This window comes from Apteryx rowi, unplaced genomic scaffold, assembly GCF_003343035.1.
Source record: "Apteryx rowi isolate R43461 unplaced genomic scaffold, aptRow1 scaffold_668, whole genome shotgun sequence".
NCBI lineage: Eukaryota > Metazoa > Chordata > Aves > Apterygiformes > Apterygidae > Apteryx > Apteryx rowi.
The window spans coordinates 84,356-105,235 of record NW_020450947.1 but is presented as its reverse complement, the minus strand read 5'-3'; the positions used below and the strand labels follow the sequence as shown (position 1 = coordinate 105,235).

The 20,880-nt window shown below is 42.2% G+C and overlaps 1 protein-coding gene across 9 annotated transcripts in view; it reads left to right on the top strand.

Moving 5' to 3' along the window:
- Positions 1-20,880, top strand: part of RANBP10 (RAN binding protein 10) — a 93,156-nt gene that overhangs the window by 57,115 nt on the left and 15,161 nt on the right. For all 9 annotated transcript variants that reach the window (XR_003256586.1, XR_003256582.1, XR_003256585.1 and 6 more), the window contains exons 6-9: positions 7,208-7,392; positions 13,457-13,569; positions 17,176-17,284; positions 18,629-18,777. Coding sequence is in view for 2 of the 9 variants with exons in the window: in XM_026085405.1 (XP_025941190.1) it covers positions 7,208-7,392; positions 13,457-13,569; positions 17,176-17,284; positions 18,629-18,777 (556 nt within the window). In the remaining 7 variants the exon portion in view is untranslated. The remainder of the gene's footprint in view (positions 1-7,207; positions 7,393-13,456; positions 13,570-17,175; positions 17,285-18,628; positions 18,778-20,880) is intronic.

Here is a 20,880-nt window from a genome sequence, read left to right as displayed (position 1 = left end):
AGTGGGTTGCCCTTGGGTGCATGTTATTGGGTCCTTTTCGAAGAACTGAAATTTTTTAGAAATTACTTAAATCTTTAAGATCCATACTGACCTTTCAGCAGTACGTTTTCCCATGCACTTGCTATTTCAGTGTTTTAATACAGATTCTACCAGTATATCCACTGTGAAAGGAGATTGCCTTCTCTGTAGTTCCTTGGCTCTATCAGGAATCTTTTAAAGGACTTGTGTCACATTTGTCATCCTCAGCTCCTCTGGTGCTGTGGCTGAAGTAATCAATGCGTTACACATCCTGCACTAATTGTTTGGCAGTGTCACAGTTAAGATATTTTTCAGAACTGAGTGGATATTGCTCATTTTTACTGATATATCTACACTGTTAAATGAAAGAGAGCCAGGGAGCACACATGAGCGCTGAACCCTGAACATCCACACTGCTCTCACTCTCTAGCTCCAAGTGGCTCTTTGAAAGTGGAAGTTCTGGAGTTGTTCATTCAAGGAGCCATTACCAAAAGACTGTACGAGACTACACCAGGTTTGCTTTGCTCCATCCTATGCTGTCCTCCAACAGTATCCGGCAGGCTTTTTATTCTCAAAGTCCCATTCTCTGTGCCATTCCCTCGGCATGCAACACATACCCGAGGAAGCTGATCTAATTGGCCTTGAGCAATCTGATGTATTTAGCCATGGTTTGAGTGGAATGTTGGACTAGATGACCCGCATAAGTCCCTTCCTGCCTGATTCTGAGATACGCTCTTTCATTCAAGGAAAGCAGTATTTTGGTGGGCTGCAACATAGTCTTCACATTGTTTTCGGCACTTGAACTGAGCAAAACACATGCACAATAATAATTACATCTGCAGGTGCCAGAGGCACAATATGGGATCCAGAGAAGACCCCAACCGAGTTCTGTGTAGTGTGGACATAAAACAATATGCATTATTTGCCTATAGGGCTAGCAGTCATTTTCTGACACATTTTATTTAGCAGTGTAGCCATCCCTGTGTAGTTCAGACATGCTACTTGTCTTGCAGGGCTATGCTTGCACACCAGGTTCACAGAAGGAAAGGAACTTTTCTCAGTGACATGTCGACAGAGTGGTTTCATTAAGAGCAGATGAAACATATCTTATGCTGCTCAGAAGGCCAGAGAGGCTTTCCCAGCTCCAGCAACAGTGGAATTAAAGTATTTAATTTGCCTTCTCTTGGGAGATGTACACTGATACTTACAAATACATGTGTGCAGTGAGATCTCTCCTACTTTTGAGTGTTGCTTTAGAGTTCAAGCAATGTGGAACTGTTCATTTCACAGATCATAGGCTGTACCTGGAACAACTGCTGCTCTGATATTGCGGAAAGGACAGAATGTATTTAAAGTGTTAAAGCTGATGAAACAGGTACTTCCTGGCAAACAGTCTTGGTCTCTGGCTCCAAGGCAAGTCCTCTCAGTGTCTCCGGAAGCTATGACTCTCAGACCATTATGGTTCTTATAAATCCAATGGAAAACATCCTTGTCAGTTTTTAATATTGCATCCAATGTTCTCTTTGTGTGGGTTATTTCACATTTTATTCACTTGGTCCAAATGAAGGTTATTAAAGTAGAAGAATATTTTATCTATTCATCAATGTGAACCTTTTGGTGGAAAGTCTTGTGGCAGCCTTGCATCTGGTAGCAAGATGAGATTTCTGTGCTATACCCCTTCTTTTAGTTGCTCTTTGTTTTCACTCTGGATACCGATTAAAGTAAGAGTTACAAGGCTTTCAGCTCAGATAATCTATTTTACCATCTTCCTTCTAATTTTTTCACCATTTTGTCTTCTCATTTAGCTAGACTGCTCCTCTTTCTGAGATGAGAGCAGTCTTCATGTTGCAATAGATAGGTCATTACTATTTAGTCTCTTGTCAATCAAAAGTAGCTGTCAGATAAACTAAAACAGAGATACTGTCACTTACAGCTAAAGTGTAAGTTACAGTTTTGTCACTTACAGCTGAAGTATTGCTGTAGTGCTTGGCAGTACAGATTTGGCACACTGAAATATCTGCCCTAGCCTGACTTGCATCTTTTTGATCCAGAAGTTAGTGCTGTCCAGAAGTAGGCTGTTCACTGCAATGTTAAGTCTCTGTTATAAATAGGTGATAAACGTTTGAGGAAGATGCACTGGAACAGAACATGCAGAAGGGCTGTTATAGTAGCAAGGTCCGGCAGTGCTGCTGAGATTGAATTCTAAGCCCTTCTGAGCCCAGGGCTCCCCATATCCTTCTGTTTCTAGATCTCACCAGATAATCCTTGCCAGGGTATGACGCCTGTTCATGCATGTGTCCTGCGGAGATGAGATTTTGTTTTAATGTTAAGCAGGAGGAAGATCTTGTCAGGTGTTGGATCAACTATTCAAATACATAGAGGCACAGTTTCCAGTGGTTAAATGGTATCTATTTGTCTTTTTCCAGCTAGTGTTGGCTTATTTTTTTCTGTGGAATTCTGCTTCTGGCTTTTAGAGCAGCAACTAATCCATAATGCTTTTTTTCTGAGCCAGAAAGGAGAATAGGTCTTCCTACTATGGAGAATTATCCACCATGAGATAATTGGTCTCTAGGAAGAGGGCAAGAGAGACTTAGCTGAGTCATTTCACCCCCTAACTGTGGATGCCAGCAATTGCAGGAGACTACTGCCTCATTGCGAATTTGAGATAGTCCTCTCCAAGTGGCTCAATTGCTCTGCTATCAGCTTCATCCTAAGGATGCCTGCCCCTAACTTCTGTCATTCTCATCTTCCTTTTCAGATATCCTTCCTTTGAATTATTTCCTTCTTCCCTCAATCTTGTAGACTCCTGTGTCACTCACTTCCTCCATTCGTGGCTTCTTGGTTTTTCTTCCAGACAGTTAAGGACACTACTCTTTTTTGAGAGAGGGGACCTCAAACTCAAGTTAGACTTTTGGTTTAATTATAAAGACTGTAGTCATAGGTCGTAGAAGTCTTGGTGTAGTAGGGAATTTGAAGTTGATATAACTTGTAAGTAATACTTCTGATTTGTTATAGCATTGTGATTTGGACTGAAACACAATATCAATTCATTTCAAGGTAAAGAAGAGAAAACAAATGCCATACAGAAGATATAAATGCAGTCTAAAATTTAACTGCAAATGGGAATGGAAACGGTGGTCTTACCTGACTGACCTTGAGGTTCTCTGATTTGAGCTGCCCAACATGCATTTTATTGGTATTCTCTCTATTACATACCTAATTACTGAAATCTTTGTGAGAGGAGCTGTAGATTGAAAGCTTTTTCTTAAGTTACAACCTATGCAATGTTGGAGCTGACTGCTAGCACACATCATTGAGAAAACTGGGCAATAAACGCCATTGCTTTTCCAGCTTTCAAGCTTAATTAACTTCTAGAGTGATTCTGTTGACATCAGTGAGATTACAGAAGGAATTAATTTGACCCTTCAACATGTTGCCAGCCTAGAAATTGTCTCCTTGAAGTGCATGTTGCAAACTTTTGCTTCCAGAGGCAAGTGATGAAAACAGTATTTTGCAATATTTGAAATAATAGGAAGTTGAAATGGATACTGTAGATTGAAAACTACATTTCTGACATTTCCGTATGATAATTTTGACACTCAGTGAAGCATACTTGCTTCAGCTTGTTCTCTGTTTCAGTTCCCTCTGAAGAATGTTTACATTTATATGAATTTATTTACGTTGATGAAAAAGATTGCATTTTGGCTTAGCGCAGCCTGAAGTTAATATGAAAATAACTACTTGCAGATAGAAGTGAATATCCCACAAAGAGAGTTTTCCCCTCTTTTATCAATTTAAATCAACACTTAAGCCTATCTACCTCACTCATTTCTGCAAGCCCATTTCAGGTTTATCCTGCCTGGCAGTCTGCTGAAACAAGTATGTGAGGAGAGTAGGAAATCTAAAAAAGGGGAATGTGGAAGAGCCCAGACTGGGACTGCAGGGACAAAAAAGGAGGAGGCAGTTAAAAAAAAGTCAAAAGGAACTAGGGGGATGTGAGGAATGGGTCATCAACATCACAGGGAAGAGGTTCAAAAGTCACTGGGAAAGTGTGTCTGAGGAACTTGACAGGAGAAGCATCAGCTAGCAGGCTCTAGGATGGTGTCTCCCTGCATCTGGCAAGGTGGTGGTGGTTTGTGTAGTTGCTGACATTGCTAAACAGAAGACACATGCCATGTGTGTAAAATGGAATTCTAACCCTGAGATGAGTTGAGACTAGTTGGGGGTAGGCATCTTCCTCTCAAAGATGAACAGATCGAGAAGTGTCTGAAAAACAGGCAATACTTTGGGGCTTGGGGTTTTGTCTTCCAGCATCTCATCTCATCTCATTTTGGGGGTCTGATTCATGGCTTTGGAAGTTCCTGTGTTCATAATACCAAACAGTTAAGAGATCTAAAGTATGGACTGTGGAAAAGATCTGATCCCTCATTAGAGATATTTCCTTGATGTCACCTAGATTTGAAAGAAAAGAGAGCCTGACTTTAGATATGACATTACCCTCTGGTGACCTCTCATTTATCATGCGTGTTTTCTTTACACACCTCTCTAACCCACAGGCTTTCTGGGTTTGAGAATGTGAAAGCAAGAGGTATGCTGAGTCAGTAGCAATGTAGTCATCCTGTTCTACGATGTCATTTCCCAGCCTGTATTTTTAGATTCATTTTTTACTTTGATGCTTGAGATTCCAGAAGTATACAGTACCAGCCACACACCTCTAAAGATGAAGAAGAAAGAAGAGGTGAACCAGTGTGAAGTGGTATCTGACTATCTGTATACAATCCCAGTAGAGTGGGCTGGAAGGGACTGCTTAGCAGTTGTCCTTTTCCAAAATGAGAAGAATGTTTCCGCTAAGTCTTGGTAGCCTGTTTATTGTCAGAGAGTTGTACTGCTGCAGTAGATCCTCATTATTGTTGGAGCTTCTGTTACTCCTTTGCTCCTCCCTGATGTGACAATAAAGAGAGATCTCATCTGGGCTAATATGCATGGCTATTTCTTTACCATCTTATTACCCTATAGATAATTACTGTTTTTTCCAAACCCTTGATTCTCAGATCATCAGTCACATTCTTGCTAGAGATTTGCAAACAGGTAGTTGGTCGGACTGCAGACCACAACCCACAAAATAGTAGGATCCTCAAAGAATTTAGGCTGGAAGGTATCTCTGGAGATCATGTAGTCTAACCAACTGCTCTGAGAGGGGCTAATTTCAAAGCTAGAGCAGTTTGCTCAGGACCTTACTGAGCTGAGTTTTGAAAATCTTCAAGGATAGAGATGCCACAGTCTCTCTGAGAACCTGTTCCAGTCCTTAACCGTCCCCACAATGAATTTCTTCCTAACATCCCATCAGAATTTCTCTGATTGCAACATGTCCCCTTTGCCTCTTGTCCTTTCACTGAACATCTCTGAGAAGAATCTGTCTCTGTCTTTTTATAACCTCCCTCTTGGTAGTGGAAGACTTCAGTTAGATTTCTCATTTTGCCTTCTCTTCTCCAAGCTAAAATCCAATTCCCTCAGTCTCTTCTTGTATGCCATGTGCTCCAACCCTCTGACCATCTTAGTAGGCCTCTGCTGGACCACACCCAGTTTATGAATGTCTTTCTTGTGCTGTGGAGAGGGAGCAGGAGGGGCAAAACTGGACACAGTATTTCAGATGAAGTCACACAAGTGCCAAGCGGAGAGGAATAATCATTTCCCTCGACATTCTGTCTCCATTCTTGCTAATGTGATTAATATTCTGCTGATTTTCACCTCATAACAGTCTTAACACCATTAGTAAAAAGTAAAACCCACAACTAAGGTATGTCCCAAGCAGAGATCAATTACATTGCCTCAGGTCTCTGCAGTGGTGAAGAATGTGGTTAAAAAACTTTCCAGATAATCTTAGGAAAGCCCATATCCCTTGCTATAGAGGAGAAGAGAATCCTGATTTTCTTTAGGAGGACAGTCTAACCCCAAGAAGTCCTTGCTGTTCTGACCTGGAGAGAGAGGTCTACTTTTCCACTGATCCAAAATCTGACATGGGTTCAGCCATGAGCAGGACACCTCAACAGGCATCTTCTAGTTTTAATTTCACTAGATTCATCGGTGAGCCTTGCCCAGTGTCTTGTTTCTAGCTGCAGCAGTCTCCAGTACTTACTTTAGAACAAAATATAAAAACCTAACACCAAATAATTCATGAGTGGCAGGGGAGAGGTTTCTTCTCGAGCCCCACAGGCAATCAGCAGATGCTATGAATCAGAGGATTAGTGAAGTATACTTGTGTTGCAAACAGAAAAGTAACATGTGTGCTATAGAAAAGTAAGGTGACTTTGGAAGATGCTGTTAAAAGACGTTTCCAGAGTGAGAACCTGGCAACGCTATACCTTTTCTAGTACCCTTTCCCCCACATCTGGGGGCAGGGAAGCCTCAAATCTTCAATTTGTATCCATGTGCTTGTTCTTAAAATAGTCTGAATTCAGTGAACCTCTGCAGATTTTGACCGCCTGTTTTCAGTTAGATCATCTTCTTTGGAAGCTGAATTATTGGCAAAATTATGGAGGTGTTTTCACACTGATAACCTTTCTCTTTTCCTCATGTTTCAGGGGACTCAGACCTTCAAATTGTATCCATAAGCTTGTTCTTAAATGAAAAGGAAATTCAGTTGTCAGTGGTGGAGTTTCTCATGTGGATGACTTGCTGTCTTGGGATCACCAAAGGCCTAACCTTTCAGCTCCACTAGTCTCCATTCCTTTTTCATCAGAGATGTAAAATATTCTGATAGCGGCTTCCTGTCAAGGAGTAGGAGAACTCAGCTGAAGCAGTGGAGAAGGCTTAGACCTGCTGATTGAAATCATGACCCCATAATTTTTTTGTTATTTTTATTATTTACTGGCTTTTGAACTGTTATAGAAATAGCAGGAAACTAATCCAGAAAGTGGACATGCCACAGGCAGCAGCTGTGACATAGATCACAATATGCTGGGAGATTTAACCCAGTATTCTGATTTTATGCAGTAAGTTTTAATAACTGCGTGATCAGTCATGGGGTACCTACCCTGAGATTTACCTGTAAAGGGCCTGTTGCCTCTTCTTTTCTATCACATTTCAGTTTAAAGAATAGCTCTTTTGTCTTACCAAACCACATAACTGGAACCAGAAAAAGAGAAAGCTGAGGTTTAATATAAATTCCTTTCTTTTTGTTTCTTCACAGTCAAATCTCTACCCCACAGTGGGTCTCCAGACTCCAGGAGAGATAGTCGATGCCAACTTTGGGCAGCAGCCGTTTGTGTTCGACATTGAGGACTACATGAGGGAGTGGCGAGCGAAGATTCAGAGCACCATTAAGCGGTTTCCCGTAGGAGACAGACTAGGCGAGTGGCAAGCCATGCTGCAGAAGTAAGTCATTGCATTGCTGTTCAGCTTCTTTTGCTCTGTTAGGCTTTAAATACTTTTTTTCATGTGTATTTAGGGTTTCTTACAGCAAAAAATTGCATTGCTTTACCCTGTTTTGCTATTTAATTCTTTCCTGTGTAGATGACTGCCATTTAAAATTTTAAAGGATATGGGAGAAGTTTTCAGCCAATGACTGTACAAAAGCTTGCAGGAATGGAAGACCACACAGTCTGAGATGATGCACTGGGAAAGGGGGAGTGGAGAGGAAACCATAAAAACTCTGTATTGTATGAAAAAAGTTATGATGTAAGTTAGTTGGATACAAAAATGAAAAAGCAAAGAATAGCCTAAATCAAAGGCTCCCAGACCAAGCCAAACTGAAAACACAATTGTGGCACTTTATATATTTCTGAATCCTGAATGCATCTCTGGTCATCCCATTACAAAAAGGATTGAGAGGAACTATAGCAGGTTCAGACAAGACAAGAGTTATCAGAGGTCAGGAGTATCTTCTGTCTGAAAAAAGAAAATGTTGAATAAGGCTCCACAGCTTGGAATAGGTAATTGAGGGAGATATGGACAGTAGTTGCCTTTCAGTCATTATGCCCTGAAGAGTGGGACTAGAGAGTGATTATTCACTGTTTCTCAAAACACAAGAATTAGAGAACAAGCACCTCCAGGCTTAAAAAAAACTCCAGCATTAAATACTTCTTCACAAAGCACATGATTAAAGTGTGGGACTCTCTGCTGCAGGAAGTTATAGTGGTCTAGTGGATTTTAAAAGATACACATTGAAACATTCACACGAATTCATGGAGGCTATTCCATAGTTATATTTTAAACACCCAAATTTATAGCTATTACTCTGTCTCAAATCACTGAACTGCTGATTACTGCTATTTAATTACCACAGATAACTTTCTGCCCTTTTTACTGTATTCTTTCCCTAAACACCTGATACTGGTCACTGTCTCATCCAGGAGACTTAGATGCAGTGAAGATTGGATCCATGTGACCGTTCTTGTTTTCTGCCAGCCTTGTATTAGTCATTTGCAGATAATTAGGCTGGCCAACAAAGACTTTGAGGAACACCGAATACTAATACCTGTTTTCAAGCAGATCAGGAGCTTGGGGCCTGCCAGAGAGTATGTAGGGCCAGTAGAGAACTGAAGTATAAAAAGAGGCCCTTGGGGAAGGTAAGTCCACAACAGAGAAGCTAAATGAATTCTTTGCCTGTGTGTTTGGTGTGGCAGAAAAAGGGTAGGTTGTCATGCTGGCACCCTTTGTGAGGGACTTGGCAGAGGATATGTCTGGGATTGAAATGTCTGTCAAGTAAGTGCTGGAAGAAATAGGTGAGAGGAAGAGGAGGAAGGGCTCTGGGACCAGCTGGTATTTACCCAGAGTCCTAGTGGGACTCAAGGAGAAAACAGGTGAGCTTCTGGCTGTGGAATGAAATTTCTCTCCGGAGTGCCTTTGTCCAAGAGGAGGAGAAGGTGATGCATGATGGCATGTTTCATGAAGGGTTTCAGGAGAGAAGCAGGGAGCAATGGGCTGAGAGAACCTCAGTGTCTGTCTTTGATAAATCTGTAGGGACACTACTGAGGGTGGATGTTCTGAGAACATGAAGAAATAGGACATGACTTTTATGAAGGGGAGCCAGCAGGCCTGTAGATATGGTTCTTGGGCTGCCATCTTTGTCTTGGAAGTCCAAAAAGCTTTTAGGATGTTCCCTTGCTGTGGAGGTTGGGGGGAACTATCCTGATGTGGATAAAGAGTTGTTTAAAAGAGAGGAGAGAGAGAGAAAGAGAGATTCTCAGAGTGGAAGAGGTGGCCGAGTTCTGCTCAGAGGTGTGCTAGTGTCTGTGCTGTTGAGCATATTCAGAGATGACTTGGAGAAGGGGTTGAACAGTGAAATGACACAGTTTGTTGAGGATACCGAGATACTGAGGGTAGGAAAATGAAAGGTGTTGGAGAGAAACTATGGGAATGACCTTACAAAGGTGAGTGAGCAGGCAGTGAGATGGTAGATGAGATTCAGCACAGATGAAAGGAGATCAGTGCATGTGGGTGGAATATGTTGTAACTTTATAGATAGACTGATGATGGGTTTTGAACTGACTTATGACCCTTCAGGAGTGAGATCTTTGGGTTATGAAGAATCATTGCACTCAAATATCAGCTCATTTTTTGGTAGCAAGCAGAAAAAATGGAATGCTAGGATTTATTAGGGGAAAAATAAAGGACAAAAACCATCTTGTAACTGTGTGAATCTGTGGGATACCCTTAACTTGAATACTGTGTGATGTTTTGGTTCTTTAATCTCCAAAAGTATCTAGTAGAAATGAAAAAAGCATGGAAAAAAACAGGATTTGCAAAGGTATGGAATGGCTATTAGGCAAAGGACAAGTATACTGTCCCTCAACATTGGAAGGAGATGGTTTTGAGGGGTAATTCAGAAGTCTGTCAAAAATCTTGAATAACCTGGAGAAGGTGACAAAGGAACCATACTGTTTTTCCTAGTGCAAGGACTAAAGGGCATCAAATGAAGTTAACAAGGTGGCAAGTTCGGAATAAGTGAAAGGATTTTTTTTTTTCATATAGCAATTACTTAAAGCTGCAAGATTCTCTGCCACAGAATACTGTGAAAGCTACACAAATTCAAAAAGTGACTGGACAGATTAGTAAAAGAAAAATCTATCAGGGGCTGCCATGTCTAGAGACACCACCTCTAGGACAAAAAGTCCCTGGCAAATCAGGGAAGCTGGAAGGTTTTTGTGGAGAAGTATCATTTCATACATGCCTTTGTTCCTTTATTTTATTCTAGGCATTTGCTTTTGCCAGTTGGATGGTTACAAGATACTGGGCTAACTGGATGTTTGGTCTGACTCAGCATGGATGTGCTTAGAGTCTTAGTGTTCTGACATACTGAATTGTTGTCTGTATGAGGTCCTTTCACTCTCTGTAAAACATCTTGACAGGCTGTGGAAAGACTTAAGGATCCGCTTTTGGAAATCTTGCTTAGCAGTTCCCCCTCTCTCCCAGTCCTCCCCCCCCCCAAAAAAAAAAAAAAACAAAACAAACAAACAGTGAAGAGCTTCATTTGAAAGGAAACACTTAAACGCTAAGTTCTTAGGGCACAAAAGACATCTAATTCAGAAAAAAGTACGCATCCTTCATTTTGGAACAAAACCACCTGTACTGGGTCAGAGCACTAGTCCGTCTAGCTTTGTTTTATGAATATGTCAATAGCACAGGTTCCTGTGTTCCTCCAGTGTTTTCCTTCCCCTGGTAAAACTGACCATTTTTTGTCATTCTATTATTTAACTGAATATTTAGCTGTGTTAGGACCTTCTCTCTTATCACATGGTAGCATAGTTTCTTTGAGAGCCTTTGCTGAAGGATTCTGTGAAATACCTTTGGACAGCCAAGTAGTCTGCACCAGCCAGATCTGTGTTCTACCTGTTTCCTGATTCCCTTCAAGAATTCACCCTCGGCTGCAATAGGACCAGTTTATCCCTGTGTTTGCTCGTTGTTTTCTTCAGAATTGTTTCTCCTGATGTGCCTGGTGGAGTTGCTGTGGTCACTGATCTAGAGCTCTTCGTATCTCCTTTGGGATTCTTTTTAAAAATCAGCATCACATTTTACATCTTCCTCCTCTTCCTAGGCAGTTTTAAGCAGTTTTAACATGGGGCTTATACCCCATGTTAGCAGTCCAGCTGTTTCATCTTAAGAGCTCTTGGGCCAATATTGTCTTTCTTGCGGCTTTGGTAGGATTGGTTGCATCTTGTTCTGTAACCCTGAAATTAAGCATCATGACCAGACTCACCTTCCCTTCAAAGATTTTCCTCCCTGACAAATCCTGAAAAGCTTAATCTTAGAGAAGCTGTCTGTAGGAAAAACTTGCTATAGGGAGTGCCTCTCTGGAGGATAGAGGAAGAAGAATTAGTGTAGCAGAATTTTTGATCTGTATTGTGCTCCTAGATACGCCATCACAAGAGAGGCTGAATAAGTGCTTGAAACCTTGAAAAGGAGACAAATGGGCAACTAGTTTTCTTTGTGTGTTGTTATAGTCTTGTAGGATCTCTAATCTTTTTAGGTCTTGCCATGAAGAATCCAAATAGGAGTCGTCTGAAACTTGAGATCAGCTAGTAGGGTTGATTGTGGGAGAAGGAACTGCGTGGAGCCCTATTTCTGGTAATGCAGGAGGATTCAGCATTGTTCATTTGAGAGTCTAAATGATTGTGTGCCAGAAGGAGGAGAGCTGTACCTAATTTATACAGAGAAGTATGCAGTCAATTTTGCTTTGTAAAAGAAAAGCCACAGACAGTATGGGCCTCTATCACCACCATGACCACTCCAGCTGAAAGAAGCACCACTAGATGCAGCGCACAGATAGGTGCTGCTGTGATTTGGGCACTTCTGCTCTCAGGATATTCCAAGCATGGCTCCCATATGATAAAAGCTATTTCTTTGGTCATTGATAGGTTTAACTGTCTGGGACCAAAGACAAATCACAGGAGAATGTGGGATTCTGGAAGGTTTTGTTGTCTGCATGAACATGTCATGTAGCCCACATTGGAGAGCAATAATGTTCCCCCAGAACTTCAGGAGAGGTATCCTCAGATGCAAAAATGCTATTGAATAGAGAGTATACAGCATTCTGTTATAGTAAGTAGTTGACTAATCCAACTGATAAGTCATTGCTGAAAGTCTTGACTATTAGTGACCAGCTTATTACACTGCTCTGTACCAACGCAGAGGCTTTTTCTGTGATACCAGGGACAGAAGGAGCACAGGGAGGAACTCGGTTTTCACATGGCTTTGTAGAGCGTTTAAATCCATGCGGCAGTGAGTCTCTGACTCTGGCTACTGAGTTAAACTGAAATGCGTGTTGGCCTTTCCTGCCAGTTCCTGCCAACCTGGATCAGTATGCTCAGCATTTCAGCCTAGCTGAACCAGGGCCACCTGGTTGCTGTGCTTGACAGTGAGACGTGTTCTATTAAGCCTGTTTAAACTGTGCTACATCTGTTTGTGCATGCATCTTGGAACAAGAAGACATGCAAAGGGCATGTCTTGTACAGACGGTGATCAGAAGCAATTCTGCAGTGATTCCTGGGCAAGTTTTAAAAATTAGAAACCTGCTTAGTGTTAGACACCTGGAAGTTATTGCAAACTCCTAAAATACTTCTTTTCTGTACGGAAATGACCAAGCTTAACATGTTTTTGGAGTCCTTTGGAATCCTGACTGGATTAAATGAATACCAGCTTCATTGTTAGAAGCCTATTTTGGGATTCATCACTAGAAGCTTTGAAATGCTGGGATTTCAGGTTTCATTGAAACCCAGTTAGCATTAATATTTACCTGACATATCCTCAGAAGGCACAGAACTAAATACTTCAGAAATTGGCTGTTCAGAAAGACATTTTATTATGTTAGTTTTCTGACATTGATAGTACTTTTTCCTTTTTTCCCCCACTTAACATTTTATGGAAACACAACTTAAAAATGTGTTCATGTTTGTAAAAGCAATGCTAACAGTCCTCTCCTTGTAAATGAGCAGATGAAAGTGTCTCTGAATGTGTAGAATTCATAAGGAGATTCAATTACCAATTAAATAATTGCTGACAAAACAAGTGATAACAGAAATTCAGGACCAGAAAACTTTTTTCAGACCTATCTGAAAACTGTGAACCTCTCTGAGTTTTGGATTTCCTGTTTGTATAGGAGGAGGTGGCTGTATCTGTGTTGCTAACAGGTTGCTGGCAGTAACACAGTGCAGATCTCTTCCAAATAACTCTTCGGCAGCAGTAATTAAATAAATACTGTCTGTGTTGTCTATGTATTGTATGTTATGGGGATTTTTTTTTTTTTTGCTTATCCTCCTCAGTTGCCCATCTTGTAAATTAGCACTGTCTGGACCCTGAAGTAGAACCCTGATTATGTCCTAACCAAGCAGAGTTTGGTCACTGAAATTGCAACTTTTATCATATTGGTGTTTTTTTCTCCAGTCTGGTTACCGTGTTTTACCAATGTCTGTTCTTCTGTTCATATTTTCTTATTTTCTAGTATGGTTTCTTCCTATTTGGTTCATCATGGGTACTGTTCAACGGCAGCTGCCTTTGCCAGAGTAACAGACACCACAATCCAGGAAGAGCAGACCTCAATAAAGAATAGACAAAGTAAGTCTCTTGGGCAGCTGTTCCCAAAGTGTGGCATGCTGGCTGCACATTATCTTCAGGACTCTGCAGTGCTGTAACCACAGGAGATCTAGAAGTTAAAGCTGTGACTGGGAGAGGAGTAAAGTATGAAGCTGCCCACGGCACACTTCTGACTTAGTGTTGTTGCCTGTGGGTCAATAGAGCTTGAGGACCGCTCCTCTGAGCATTTTTATCATCATCACTGTGTCTTCTCTGCCCTCTCTGCCTTTGCCTGAAGAGCTGCTCTTTGTTTCTTTTCCTTATCTGCTCTGAGAAATGACCTGCATGCCTGGCAATGTGAGGAGACTAAGCTGTCTGATCAGCTTGGTTATTTTTTCTCAGTTCTGTTGAAAATGAATACCTGAATATCCCCTGCCCTAACTGGAAGAGGTATGGTGCCCCTCAGCTTTGAGTCCAGGAGTTTCACACTTCAGGGTAAACACCTGGTACCAGGGCAGGTGTTTTCTTGGAGGGAGTGCCAAACTGATGAATAGAACTGGTTACCTTTGGCTTTAACTGAACTGATGTTACTGTGCACCAGAGATTCTTATGGATTTGGATTCTTTGGTTCAATCTTTGGCAGTAGGGACAGTTTCATTAGCATAACTGTAGAGATCCAAATATATCAGCCTATTTTCACTACAACCCTCAGAGTTAATGAGTCTTCCACTTGCTTTGCGCATTTTGTCTTCAGGTAAATTTTTTGCATATTGAGAGTTGTGCAAATTCATAACCAAAAGTGCTTAGCTCACACTAGTTGATGGAATCAACTGATGAAACACATTCAGTGTGTTTCAGAGTACTGCTATTTCCTCAAAAGCGATTTTTCTCTCAGTTTATAGGGCTGTAAATGCTCTTGGTTCCCCCAGAATAAGACTTGCAGCTTTCTTGTGCTGTGCTTTTTTTTTTTTTTTAACCCGTTCTATTCATGGGCTTAAACTGCAGAGTCACAGAATATTGGTGTGTTTTCTGCATTCTCCTGGCCGTTGAATGCAGGCTGTGTCCTGCTCCATGCATTTCTCTTCCCTTTGTGAAAAGTTTCTCATGTGGTTGTTTTGTATTGGGTGTATCATGTCCCTTTGTAGCTGTCGCTACATACATTACATGGGCTCAGCCAGCATTCAGGTTTAAAGAATCCTGTGCTTAGTACCCAAAATAACTTGTAGCTGCTGCCTATTAGTGCCATTGCATGGTTGGTGTTGATGGGCTTTATGCTTTCCAGGTCATGCATTATGCAGCCCTGACCCCAACCAGTGTTCTTACTGAAGTGGGCTTTATTGGCAAGGCCCTATAGGAAGCATGTGAGACAATGCAATCTTGTTTGTCTGAGGACAGGAGACAAGGCAGGCAGGAGGGAAGTAAGATGATCGCGGGCTAGATGAGTGGCCAGTGAGGTGGATTGAGAAGTGGCTGAATGGCAGAGCTCAAAGGGTTGCAATGAGTGGCGCAGAGTCTAGTTGGAGGCCTGTAGCTAGCGGTGTCCCCCAGGGGTCAGTACTGGGTCCAGCCTTTTTCAACTTCTTCATCAATGACCTGGATGAAGGGACGATGCACCCGCAGCAAGTTTGCTGACGATACAAAACTGGGAGGAGTGGCCGATACACCAGAGGCTGTGCTGCCATTCAGAGAGACCTGGACAGGCTGGAGAGGTGGGCGGAGAGGAACCTCATGAAGTTCAACAAAGGCGAGTGCAAGGTCCTGCACCTAGGGAGGAATAACCCCATGCACCAGTACAGGTTGGGGGTTGACCTGCTGGAAAGCAGCTCTGCAGAGAAGGACCTGGGAGTGCTGGTGGACACCAAGTTCAGCATGAGGCAGCAAGGTGCCCTTGTGGCCAAGAAGGCCAATGGTATCCTGGGGTGCATCAGGAAGAGTGTTGCCAGCAGGTGGAGGGAGGTGATTGTCCCCCTCTCCTCAGCCCTGGTGAGGCCACATCTGGAGTCCTGTGTCCAGTTCTGGGCTCCCCAGTACAAGAGGGATGTGGTACTACTGGAGAGAGTCCAGCGGAGGGCTACAAAGATGATTAGGGGACTGGAGCATCTCTCCTATGAGGAAAGGTTGAGAGAGCTGGGCCTGTTTAGCCTAGAGAAGAGAAGGCTGAGAGGGGATCTTATCAATGTGTACAAATATCTGAAGGGAGGGTGTCAAGAGGATGGAACCAGGCTCTTTTCAGTGGTGCCCAGCGACAGGACATGAGGCAACGGGCACAACCTGAAACACAGGAAGTTCCATCTGAATATGAGGAAAAACTTCTTCACTGTGAGGGTGACAGAGGACTGGAAGAGGTTGCCCAGAGAGGTTGTGAAGTCTCCTTCTCTGGAGATATTCAAAACCTGCCTAGACGTGATCCTGTGCAATGTGCTCTAGGTGACCCTGCTTGAGCAGGGGAGTTGAACTTAGATGATCTCCAGAGGTCCCTTCCAACCTCAACCATTCTGTGATTCTGTGAAGATAGATCTCTGAGTTTTTGACTTTTAAATAAAAGGTGTTATAAAAGTACAGGGAAATGGAGAGAAATGGGCAAAGGAAAACAGATGGCAAAACAGAAGGGAAAATATAAAAGGCAGAGACATCTGTGAAAGTTGCCAACCAAGGCAAAGAAGAGAGCTGTCGAAAGTAGTAAGACATGAAAACTGATGCCTAACTAAATAGAAGAAACAGAGAATGGAATGAAGGATACTATGCGATACACATTGGTGTAAGAGCCATATCTTTGATTTTAGCTTTAAGAGGTGATAACAAACAAATAGAACTTGAGAAATGGGAGCCAAGACATGTAATTTCAGATTGTTACTGGGGATTGGTAATGAGGTCTACTGGTCTCTGTTTTCAACTTATCATGGTTTGCGCTACCTTTGAAAGTTGCAGCCTGTTGTTACTTGTGCCTCTGCTTGCAAAACAGTTCACAGGGGATTTGTAACTTTCTCTCTGCTTTTTTAAGAAGTCCTGAAATAAACAGAAAGGGAAATGCAATACATTTTTAATTTAACTACATTTAGAAAACAATAAACTGTGAATCTTTGCAGATTAGCAGCTTCCCTGGGGTGGGATCAGTGACTGCATGTCTTGCACTTGTGTGTCTTCTGTCCCATCAAAGGAATGCACTTGGGACATGAATGCACAGGATGCTATATGGCTTCTGCCTTATCTCCCTGCATCTCCCAGAAATGTACAGCTTGTTGAGCTGTTTCTCACTGAGCCAATACCTGATTCCTGGAGTTTGCTTACAGGTGCCACATCTTCATTGTTGGCCAGGTCAAGTTATTTCTGTTGGAACACAATGGGAATTACAGAAGCCCAGTTTTGATGGTAAAATTAAATTTTACTTGGAGATAGGGAGAGTGGGGAAGCAGTCCCATGCTGTGGTTTAAGCCCCCAGATCCAATAAGAGTACTAACAGATTCTCCCTCATTTTCACAGGTTTTCCCTCCTCTTAATCCATAGTCAACAAAATGTGGAGGTCACTCAGTTCTCCGTAGCCCTTGGCAAGGTGTAAGCAGGGAGCTGTGTGGGAACTTCTTTCTGTAACTGCTCTGGCTGTTCTTGTTGGTCTGTCTTGTGTGTCAATAGCTTTCCTTTTGCTTTCAGGAATACAGAAGCTAGTATTAGCCGGCAGAGTGGGAGAGGCTATAGAAACCACCCAACAACTCTATCCTGGCCTGCTAGAACATAATCCCAACCTGCTCTTCATGTTAAAGTAAGTATGAATAGCCTTATACTCCCTATGCTGAAATGTGGAGTTGGAGGAGACGAGTAAGAGGCTGCCCAGCCATCCAGTCAGGTTGCAAACCATGGTCTGAATTTAAGCTGTTTGAGATCCCTTTGGAAGCAGGTGGGAGAGGACACAGGTTCACTCCCTGGCACAGAGCTTGTAGCAATGTAGGCATAGCGCTTTTGGCACTGCTTAGACGCAGTATAGCTTTGCCTCATGAGTCAGGCAGAGGTGGGTGAAATTTTAGCCCTGCTGACTGCTTAGAAGCACCTTCACAGATGGCCTTTGTTTGTCCTGTGGAGACCTTGCAACACTGGAGCATGTGATGGTCACTGGGGAGGTTCCTAGAAAGACAAATTTATGGAAAAGGGCTATATGCAATAGAGACTAAAGGGAAAAACAGCTTGTGTGTCCCAGTTCTCCCAGCCACAGAATGGCTCTTCCCAGCCTCCTGAGCCAGGGTAAGGGCAGAGTATACCTCAGTTCCCAATAAAGCTAAATGGAACCTGCCTTCACTGTCCTGTCACTGTGGATATTATGTTTTTTACTCCTCCCTATTTTCCATTGGCCATCAGCATTTCTAGGTTGATGGGATAGTGGGGGAACTATTGTGTTGGCAGATTTAGTATCTTCTCCCAGAAAAAAAAAAACACAGTGTAATTTTGGAGTACCTACAAAGGCAGTGGGGATGAAAGCACACTGTGAAGGAGCAGTTTCTTATTAGCACAGTGGAAATAAACTTTCTTTTGGGGACAAGGAAAACTCCACACTCCATCATGAGTCCCATCTCCCAGCTCACCATCACATGAATTCTCTTGGGTTTGGAGCAGTAGAGACTTGGGAGCATTTGGTTAACTGCAGAAATATTATTGAAGCCTTGGGACAGTCTTACCATGCAAAAAATGTGTTGTGTTCTGAATCTGTGAAGTGTTTCACCCCTAATATTATGACAGATGGTTCTTGCATCACTCACCCTGTTGATCCCAAAATGTATTCGCTGTCCTGATCTCTGTCTTTGCTGATATTGAACACTCAGTTACTCACGTAGTACTCACCTATTTACTGTAAGCATGGGGTTGAAAAGATGTTGCTGCATGTCGTTCCCTGTATGGGTGTCAGCATTCATTAGCATCTAAGTGGGAATATCTGAACTCCTTCCTACTGCAGCGTTGTCAGAGCACTCACAATACAAAGGCATTTTCCAAGGCCGAGAAATTTAACTCCTATCCAGTGTATACGACTTCTGCAAGCAATAACTAAGGAAACATCAATGCAGAACATCCTGGCTGTCACGCTCCCTTTTTCCTTTCTTCCTTCCTATGAAATCAGGTGTCGGCAGTTTGTGGAGATGGTGAATGGGACAGACAGTGAAGTACGTTGTTTCAGTGCCCGCAGCCCCAGATCCCAGGACAGTTACCCCGGGTCCCCCAGTTTAAGTCCTAGACATGGATCAAACAACTCACATGTTCATAGTACTGGTAAGTGTTTTTCCTCTATCTCCTGGTGAGAGGAGCAAATGTTAAAGGTAGGCTGCTGTATACATCACCTGCTACTTTTTGTGCATTATGCTGTGAAATGCTCCTTACCTTTCTGATTACCAGCTTAGATGTACTGTTATCATAGGTGTGTCTACACTGTTACGGAATTGGTCTTGCATTAGTTACTTTCCACAGCCAATTGTCTGCAGAGCAGATTTTTTTTCAGAATAAAGAAGCTTCTAAAGGCCGTCTTCTAGTTCAGCCATCATGTGACTCAGTGTTTCACAGACCAAACTGTAATCAGAGGCCTGGAAAAAGAAGCCTATCTCCTGTACCTTGAGGTCTGCAAGAGAGAATTACTTTTCTGTAGGGGCCCTCAGTCTGCAGAACTGCCACCACCTCCTCAGTCTGAACAAAAGATGCACTGTTCTGGCCCACTTAGCAAAAATGTGAGGGGGATGTTTTGCATGAGAGCTCCTTCTCCCATGGGCCATATCTTACAAGCTCTGAACATGTGAAAAGGGAACAGTTCTGTACCTGCAAAACCCATCTCTGAAACACCAACTCTTTGCAATTTGGGGAATAAAACTTTAGGATTTGAAGTGGAAAGAGCAAGGTGAACAAGGAGACGCAAAGTATGTTCCCTAGGTAATTGCTGATTAAAGCTTTGAAGACAGAGTGGGCCAAGGAGTCTGACCTGGGGAGCCCCTGAAAACACTTTGAGTGGCTTCACTGAGCCTTTAGCTACTTGCAGTCTTCTGAGCATGTTTTCTTCTTGTACTTCTGCTGCTGTGTGTGAAAAGCTCTGGATATGCAAACTACACAAACATTTAAGGGAAAGGAAGATGATTACTGGAGTACCTCCAAGCTGTCACCTTCCCAAGCCAGTATCTTTATTTTCCTATATCATGTTGCAGAAACCATGGCTACGTTTCTTTGACTAGGTAGTCAGAATGTCCGTAGATGGTGCTAGCTGCAACTGTCTGTAGAACCTCTTGATAATATATGTTTTCAACTGAGAAATGCCTACCTAAAAATAGCTGCAAAGGCAAGGCAGCATTCATGTATGTTTGTCTTCATAAACTGGACACAGACTTCCACAGCTCTCTCTGTCAGAACTTTGTGCTTTCAAAATAGTGATATTTTCTTCAGTCAATGCTTCAAAGATTAAACAGGGCTGTTGTGCACAATCTGCTACATGTTTTCTTCTGTCATTAAAATATACAAAATGGCCTGTGTTGTATGAATGTGTTGTGTGTTTTACAGTGCTAAAAATATTAATAAATTCCTGAGCTATAAATATAACTGTGGGATCAGCTGATGAATTTGAATCTAAAACTATCAGTCCTGGAGGAACAGCTGTGCCAGGTTGGATCATTTAGTCTGGTATCCTGTACTCAGTATTGGTTGTCTAAGGAACAGGGCAAGCCATTAGTGATGTTTTTTCCAAAATATTCTTTGAGCTCCTAGTGATTTGCAGTTGTCTTGGTATTTAATAGCCCATGTAAATTTAGCTAGTCATTTTTGAATCCATACAAAACTTGCAGTAACTACCAAAAGTTAATTTTGTGTCCTGTGGCAGGGAGTTCCACAGCTTGATAGATACATTTTGCACATGGGATCAAATCAGATTTCAAGACTGACTCTCCTTTCAGTGATATCTGTTACTCCTGAACGAAGAGGGTCAGCTTGTGATTTTAAAAGAATTGTTGTTAACTGCTGAATGTTGTGTAAATCAAGTGTATCCCTAATGTAAGGTAAGTTGTGGAAGGCCTGGGAAGTTCTTCTGCTTTAGTGTCCTTCTTGGGGCCCAGTATTCTCCTTTTGTAGTTTCATTGTATGGAGGAAAACGTGGGTTTATGAGAGAAGAAAAGAGTTTGTAAACATGAGATTCACACTTCATATTTCGGCAATGATTTCTCTGTTTGTCTGAGCTGGTTCTGCTGATCTCTTATCTACAGACAATTTCTGATGCTTACTTAAGCTCAGATGTTGCTGGTGCACTATGGGTTTCTTTCCATATTAATATGTGTTTTCTGTAAGTCCCATTAAATTTAGTAAGGGTGAATCATAATTTAAGATTTGCAGTCTTACTTTGCTTCC